The 8,698-nt window shown below is 38.4% G+C and overlaps 1 protein-coding gene across 1 annotated transcript; it reads left to right on the top strand.

Annotated features, from left to right (window-relative positions):
- The first annotated feature begins 7,030 nt into the window (after positions 1-7,030).
- LOC138890427 (uncharacterized) lies at positions 7,031-7,453 on the top strand. The gene has a single exon (XM_070173813.1). It carries the CDS (start codon positions 7,031-7,033, stop codon positions 7,451-7,453), a length of 423 nt encoding a protein of 140 aa, XP_070029914.1.
- Positions 7,454-8,698: the final 1,245 nt, after the last annotated feature.

Genomic DNA, 8,698 nt, shown 5'->3' with positions numbered 1-8,698 from the left:
CCGACATCGACCCCGATTGAACCAAAAAGCTAGGGATGGTTGAGGACGACGACTATGGAGTTCCCATGTCTTTCATAGTCCCGGACGATTCTAACGCCACCAAATCAATGATCGAGGAACCAGAGCAAGTCATATTGATCGATTACCTGCCCGATTGTAAGGTATTCCTGGGCATGGGGTTAAGTACCAAGCTCAGGAAAAAATTCATTAATATCCTTATAGCTAACATAGATTATTTTGCTTGGTCCCACCTCGACATAACAGGTATCCCACTGGGAATAACTACTCCCAAGCTGAGCGTAGATCTGAACTTTAACCCGGTGAAACAGAAAAAGAGGCCTTAGTCTGAAGTTAAGCATGCATTCATCAAATATGAGGTATCTAAACTCCTTATAATAAGATCCATTTGGTAGGTTAAGTACCCGGATTGGTTAGTATACATAGTAGTGCTCCCCAAAAAGGGGAATAAATTTAGAAAGTGTGTAGACTAAAAGGACTTATACAAGGCATGCCCCAAGGACTCTTTCCCTTTGCCCAACATCGATTGCATGAACGATGCAATGGCCGGCCACGGGATCCCCAACGTTTTCGATGCCTATTTCGCGTACAACCAAATTCGGATGGACCTGGGCAACTAGGAAAAAACTTCCTTCATCACTAAGTACAACACCTACTATTATAACGTAATGCCATTTTGACCAAAAATACCGGTGCCACTTACCAATGCCTAGAAAATCGGATGTTCGAAGAGCAAATAGGAACATAAATGGAGGTTTACATTGATGATATATTAATTAAATCCATGTGAGCAGAGGACCATTTGAAACATTTGCAGGAAACCTTCAACATATCAAAGAAATACAATATGATGCTTAAATTTCTTGGATTCATGGTGTCTAATCGAGGAATCAAGGTCAATCCCGATTTAATCAAGGCCATATAGGACATTACCGTGGTGGACAATGTCAAGGCCATTCAAAGGTTAAAAGAGTGCATAGATGCTTTGGGTTTATTAAATTCAAGGTTCTCCTACAAAAGCCATTGGTTCTTCTTGTTATTGAAGATGAAGAATAACTTCTCAAGGATCAGAGAGTGTCAACAATCCTTGGAAGAACTCGTGCGGTACCTTTTGAGCCCGCCTTTGCTTTATACTCTAAAGGCACATGAGAAGCTGTACCTGTACTTAGCGGTATATGAGATAGTGGTAAGTGGAGTCCTAGGTTAAAATCGTATTTTCAATGCTATCCCATATGTGTCGTGACTACTTACCCGTTGAGAAAACATAATGCATAAAACTGAGCTCTCGGGACAATTGGCTAAATGGGACATGGAAGTAAGCAGGTACGATATCAAATATTGACCCTGAGCTGCCATAAAATCTCAAATTTTTGTGGACTTCATGCTCGACTTCACGACGACCCTAATACCTGTGGTCAAAAGGGAATTGATTTTGAATCAGGGACTTTCTTCGGAATCAGGACCCTCTGTACAAGAAGTTCCTCGAACGCAAAGGGGTCCAAACTTGGAATCGTGTTGAAGCCACCGACGAGTAATATAATTAGGAAGTCTATTGGAATTGTAAAATTGACTAACAACGAGGCTGAGTATAAGGCCATGATTGCAGTTCAAACTGGCCAAAAGCCTGGGGGCCGAGGTGATTGAAGCTTAGTGTGGTTCCCTTTTTGTGGTGAACCAAGTCAATGGAATGTTCGATGTCAAAGAGGAACAAATGCTATGGTACCTAGATAAATTACATATGATGTTACATCAGTTCAAGGATATGACCATGAAATATGTACCTCAAGATCAAAACAGCAAAGCCGATGCTCTTGCTAACTTGGGATCATTGGTTGATGACGTTGAATTCAACTCGGGAATGGTCGTACAACTCATGAAATCGGTAGTGGAAGAAGGCCACGCCGAGATAAACTCTACAAGCTTACCTGAGACTGGAGAAACAAGTATATAGATTACTTGAAGACGGGGAAACTGCCCTCGGATCCAAAAGAATCAAGAGTTCCGTTCACAAAGGCGGCTAGGTTCATCTTGTTTGAAGACAACAACCTATTCAGGAGAACCTTTGATGGCTCACTCGCCATATGTATGGGAGAAGAAGTTATCGATTTGATATGGGACCACATAATATGCCAGTCGAGATTGTATGCGACAATGGGAAGTAGTTCACCGGCAGTAATTGTCACGCCCCTTTTCTCGCGAAATCGGGTTTCGACATTGACAACTCTTTTAAGGAAGGGTTTAAAAGAGAGAGTCGCCACCTAACGGATTATGGTACATTAAGGAACTTGTTTGCAAATAATTCTGTTTAACCAGTTTGCGTCACCAAAGATTGGGTAAGGGCTAGAAATTACATCGAAGAGAAGGTGTTAGGCACTCTTCGAGGTCCACAACTGTGGGTCCCGTCCGAACTCAATTATATGAATTAGTCTAATAAATAAGAGAAAGAGAGAATTATTTTAATAGGAATGGGGGGGGGGGTCCTAAGTTTTTTAGCCTAAAAGATCACCCCGTGCAGCATAAATAATACTTTGTAACTCCCCAAGATGGGGGTATGTGATTTTTGACCCTCCCCGAGATTCTTCATATTTTAGCCCGTAAATATTTAATTTTGCATAATATAGATATTTTAAGTAATTTTGATTCTTTTACTTTATTTTACAAGAAAACAAAAAATAAAAAAAAAATAGGTTCATTAATGCTTTGTAGTCATTTTTAATCTTAAAAAATCTTTAAAAAAAAATACAAAAATAGTATCATATTTTTATTTTAATACGCTATTTGAAAATACCAAAAATAGATTTGTTTTAATGGTTAGTTTTATAATTATTTGAATAGTAGGATTAATTAATAAATGGGACCGTATTTTTAATCTCGTTCGTAGGGAAAGAATAAAGCTTGGGTTCTAGCAACCCATTTTAGGCCTAATTTTGGACCTAGCCCATAATTTTCAAGCCCAAAATTCCTAGGACAATACCCCTTAATCTAAAAACCCTGTAACTATCTAGACCTAGATTATACAAAAATATAAAAAACGCCCAAGACTAAAGAGAAAAGGAAGAAGAAGGAAAAGCTGAAAAAAGGGGCTGCGCAGCTTTTTCAACAGGGAATGACCCCACCCCCCGGCGTCGTCTTATTCAAGCACCCCCACCCCCCGACTCCACATTCTCCAGCGACCCCTTCTTCAAGCGACCAAACCAGCTTCTTCATCACCAGAGCTGGCCGGGAGTTCGATGACAACTTTCGAGCTCTAGAGCTAACGAACAAAGGCGCTGAAAACAGTGAGGAGTCGCAAAACTCGTTTAACACCCTTTTCCGATGAGTCTCGAGTTTTTGGTTGAGCTTAGATGACTGAGTTTCGACGACCGTTTCCCTTGGTTCCTTGTCGAGGTCCATTCACTGGTTCCGTTTAGTTCAAAGGTCCGATAGCTGTTCTTCAAGTTGAAATTTAGAGTTGTTCGTTGTTGATTGCCGGATTTGTTGGCTGCTGTTGGCTGAGCTTCGATTTCAAGTAGGTTAGTGCCAAGTTCCTTGTATTATATTTTCATCAAATGAGGAATGATTGAATTTGTTTTGAATTTCCGTGGCCCTCTTCAGATTGAAATTTCTGTTGCTCTAAGGTGTGCTTTGTATTGACTTGGATGAAACAGTAGAGTAATTTTAATTATTATCTCTGTCTGGTTGAGCTCTCAAATACGTGCTTGATGAATCCATGTGTATAGTTCTATATATTGCAGCTGCTTTAGCTTAGCTTTTGGACAAAAGTTTCTCACAACTTTACATGCCGCGATTTGACATGTTTTATATGTCATCTTTTCTGAATCATCCACTCACGAATACAGTATGGCTAATTGAACAACTTTGACATGTTTGGCTTTGTACTTTGTTGATCTTATGAGTATGTAGCATTGATCTATTGTTATTAATTTTGTTCTTGAAAGTTGAATTAAAAATAAGTGAATACTAGTGTTAAGCCTTGGTTTTTTTAATTTGAATTAATAGAAGTTGGGTTTCATAGTGGCATGATTGGTTAGTGGCCATGGATACTGTTCCCGTGGCATGGTTACGATATGTGAATCTCAATTCGGGGGTGCATTTCATGTAACCCGATTATAACAACTTTGAATAATAAAATCCTTTGAAATTAGAAATCGAGGCGTGCCATTTAGCGAATTTCCATAGCCCTCGCGAAGTTGCAAACACGTAGTTGCTTTAGGCGCGCCATTTTAATAAATTCACCTTCCTAAACTCGGGTGTGCATTTATGTGACCTAAATCTAAATCTTAACAATGTTAGATAAAGTATGTTGCGGACTACGGGTGCATTTTTTGTGATGTGGTTCAAGACGTATTTTTTTGATAACGTTGAATTTTTCTTAAAATTAAATAAAGGCGGTTTTTAAAAGGTGTTAAAATGCACATAGGTTTAAACATGTGTTAAAATCAGATAAATAGGCCAATTATAACAGTTGAGTGACGGTGCTAGAACCACGGAACTCGGGAATGCCTAATACTTTCTCCCGGATTAACAGAATTCCTTACCCGGATTTTTGTGTTCGCAGACTGTAATACAGAGTCAATCTTTTCCTCTATTCGGGATTTGAACCGGTGACTTGGGACACCATAAAATTATCCCAAGTGGCGACTCTGAATTTTTAAATAAATAATCCCGTTTCGATTGTCACTTAAATTGGAAAAAACTCCCTTATATACCCCTTTGCGGGGTGTAGGTAAAAAGGAGGTGTGACAGGGTGTTACTCATATTATTCAGCAAGCACATACTATTATCTCCTGCTACCCGATTACTATATTTAAGTTATTTACCTAAAGCGCTCTAATCAATTCTAAATCGTACCCTATGCGTGCACTACCTGTCCCTTGCCAATGGTCTAGGAGGCGTTTAGACCTCTATTTTGGGATGGTTCTAGACTTAACTTAGGTTGCTCAAAATTATAAAAACTAGGTGACATACAAAAACAAGTTGGACTTTCATGTAAAAGCAAATAAGGGCTCAATTTAGCCTCCACATTTAGGTAGCAAATGCACGCAATAAATTAGGCGTTTGACAGTTGTAACAATTAAAGTTGTTAGGTCCTATAGACATGATTTCTATGTGATTCCGAATTTTAATCATGCTGGCAGTTATGCAAAGTAATTTCTAAGTGATTGCACAGTTGCCTATGGATTATAAGTATAAGCGGTTAAAATCTATAGTCATTCTATCTAGGTGATTTACTCAGTATTTGGCAATGATAAGCAACGAGAGATAGTCAGAATTACTTTGTTGTTCCTATATGCATGCTTTCTAATGGCGTTCAACGAGACAATGTTTTAAAGCCTAATTTAAGTGCTTAACACAGATGGTGATCACACTATGGACATGATTCCTACCCTTGATGATTAAAACTGGTTTTAGTTCCTATAGGCAAGCATACTAAACGAACAAATAACATATCAATCAATTAAAATCCTATAGACATGATTTCTAAAGATGCAGATTTGTAGAATATAAATGACCCTATGATCATGGCGCCTAATGAATATGCTGCAATACAAATTGGACTTTGGGTACTTTTATTTCCTATAGGCATGGTATCTAACATGTAAAAGGAGAATAAGCTAGACGGATTAAACACCCATAGGCATACAATAGCGGAATGTATTTGAGCAAAGTAAACACCTAGAGGTAGGTTATCTAACACACACAATAGCAGAATGAGCAAAGCAAACACCTATAGGCATGTTATCTAATGCACAATAGTAGAACGTATTTGAGCAAAGTAAACACCTATAGGTAGGATTTCTACCATGTTGGCCCAAGAACAGGTGGGGTTTTGAAGATTGAAAAAAGAACTCAGATATGGACCAGGTCCATCTTATGAAGCACAATCATGATCAACCTATACATGTGAGATGCACATGAAGGAGATAAATCTAACTGAACAAGAAGCAATTTTTCTTGATCTGATCGAAAAGATTGCATATTGGATAAGGAGAGAAAGACTTCTTACACGAAGAGAACACAGTTTAGGAAAAAGATATTGTTAGAGTTTAAGATCAGCATGAACTCTTCTACGATAGAAGAGTAGTGATTGAATCCCAGTCAAACTCTGATTACTAACCTATTAAATGCCAGTGTTGTTCTGTTTTATAGGTAATGCACATAAGCAGAAGTTAAACTTAAATTGAGAGAAAAAGAGCAAGGCGATTTTGCAAGCAATTTATGTGCGATTTGAGTGTGCAATCCTGAAGCTACTTAAACGAGATAGAAGAACCAGCTCCATGTGTCTATATTATATTCTGGTTCAATTGTAGTAGGAGATTTTACATTTTACCTTTGAGCTTTCATAGAAGCAATTATATTAGGTACCTAGAGTGTTCAAGTTAGAGTTAACTTGAAGTTGTCGCAACAGTTGAGGCTGTGTGCCACAACGGGATTAGAGTTAATCCTTAGGTTTACAAAGAGTTTTGTAAATGCTATTTTGGCTCAGTGATTTTAGTGGAAGTTTGGGAAAATCCTACTGAGTAATTGGTCGTGGTTTTTTCACCTTTTGAGCCAGGTGTTTTCCACATAAAAATCTCTATGTTCTTTATTTCTGTATTTATTATTCCGTAAATAGTAGTAGTTGGAACACCTAGAAGAACCAGGTCCTTCTATAGTTCAGTTAAGCGAAAATAGAGTACCACATAAATCAACCCCTCTTGTGTGGTATTGACGCTTAAAAAATTAATTGGAATCAGAACGGGTTATCCTTGAAGAGGTTAACACCTTAGAAAAAGATCAAGATGAGTGCACCACCTAAAAACTAGGAAGGGCAATCCACTGCTAGGCCTCTACTATTTAATAGTCAGTAATATTCTTGGTGGAAGAACGGGATGAGAGATCAAATCATAGGAGATGACTATGAACTTTGGGACATAGTTAGTGATGGTCCCCTGGCGACTACAAAGAAGAATGCTGAAGGAGTGGATGTGCCAAAGACAAGAGCTGACTGCACTGTTGAAGACTTGAAGAAATGGGGGAAGAATGCCAATGTCAAGAAATGGCTTGTGTGTGGACTGGTCTAGATGAGTACAGTAGGATTCAAAGTTGTACCACTGCTAAGGAGATATGGGACACTTTACAAGTGGCTCATGAAGGAACTTCTCAAGTAAAGAGATCAAGAGGAACACTGCTATATTCACAATATGAGAATTTCACTATGAAGGAAGGAGAAACTATCCAGGAGTTGTACACATGGTTCACAACACTAACAAATGAACTTAAATCTCTTAGGATAATTTTCCTTGAAGAAGACGGGGTTGAGAAAATCTTGACAAGGGTCTTACCCGTGACTTGGGAAAGTAAAATCATTGCTATTTATGAATCAAAGAACATTGCTACTCTCAAGTTGGATGAACTGATTGAAAACCTTACTGCCTATGAACTAAGAAGGTAAACCATGAAAATGGATGAACCTAAGAAGGAGAGGAGTCTGGCTCTCAAAATAGCTAAAGGTGCAGATCTGGAGGATGATGAAATGGCCATGATCATAAAGGATTTCAAAAAGTACCTAATGATAGGAAATGGTTCTTCAAAAGGTACAACCTTCAACAAATCAAGGGCTCCTAAGAAACAGACCAACGAGGGTTGTTACAAATGTGGCAAGACTGATCACATGATCAAGAACTGTCCTCAGTGGGTAATTGAATGGAAGAAGGAAAGGGCTGAACAAAGGAACAGAAAGAAGGAACAGGTTCAACCCAAAAGGAACAAAGTATCAACAAAGGCTATGGTCGCTGCTGGGGAGAAACATCAGATGAGTATTCAGAAGATGAAGTTGGAGATGAACAAGCACTTATGGCCATCAGAGAATCAAATGATGAACAATAGGTAAATGTCCTTCATCTCAAAGACAAGATTAAATTTCTGTCTAAAGAAAGTTTGTCTGAACTATTGCTGGACTTCATCGATGAGTCTGAAATAATTAACAATGAGAAGGAAGAGCTGTCTAGGGAGTGTGTGATCTTAAAAGCCAAGTGCAAAAATCTAGAATCTAGGGCTAATGAGAGTGACAGTAAAAATACTGAGTTGAAGAACCAGGTTCTTGAACTTGACAACAGTGTCCTAGAACTTAGATCTGATAATTTAAAACTAAAATTAGGAATAGGTAAGAAGAAAGCTTATCAAACACATCTCACCTTAGAAGAAGACCTAGGAAAAATGAAGGATGAGTTGTACAAGAAAGATGAGCAGATAAGAGTCTTAAAAGAAGACCTAGGGAAGGTAAAACATGAATTAGACAAAATTTACAAATGGAATAAGCTTCTGATGCAATATCCTGGCTACAAGAACATCACAATAGCAACAATAGAGGACTTGGCTATGGGGCACAAGCACCTAAGTGCAACCCCAAAAGAAAGTACCTCACTCTTCCTAAAAACAAAATCTGCACACACTGTGGCAAGACTGGTCATTACAAAAATGAATGTAATGCAAAAGAAAAGGCCAGTCAAAAGAACAAAGCTTTTGTTCAAGAGAAAAATAGGCTGCCTGGGTGGGCTAAAAGGAATTTGATTTATCATTTTGCCTATAAAAAGGGACCCAAACTAGTTTGGGTTCTTAAGACTAACCCCTGATTTCTTTTTGCAGGTCCAAGTGAAGGGAAGTAGCCAAATATAGTATATGGATAGTGGCTGCTCAA

The sequence above is a fragment of the Nicotiana sylvestris genome, chromosome 1 (genome assembly GCF_000393655.2).
Source record: "Nicotiana sylvestris chromosome 1, ASM39365v2, whole genome shotgun sequence".
In the NCBI taxonomy this organism is placed as follows: Eukaryota; Viridiplantae; Streptophyta; class Magnoliopsida; order Solanales; family Solanaceae; genus Nicotiana; species Nicotiana sylvestris.
Note: the sequence above shows the minus strand (reverse complement) of the source record. Positions and strands in the feature narration are given on the sequence as shown.

Coding starts and splice junctions, on each gene's coding strand:
- LOC138890427 (XM_070173813.1), top strand. CDS start 7,031: ATGGGGGAAGAATGCCAATGTCAAGAAATGGCTTGTGTGTGGACTGGT.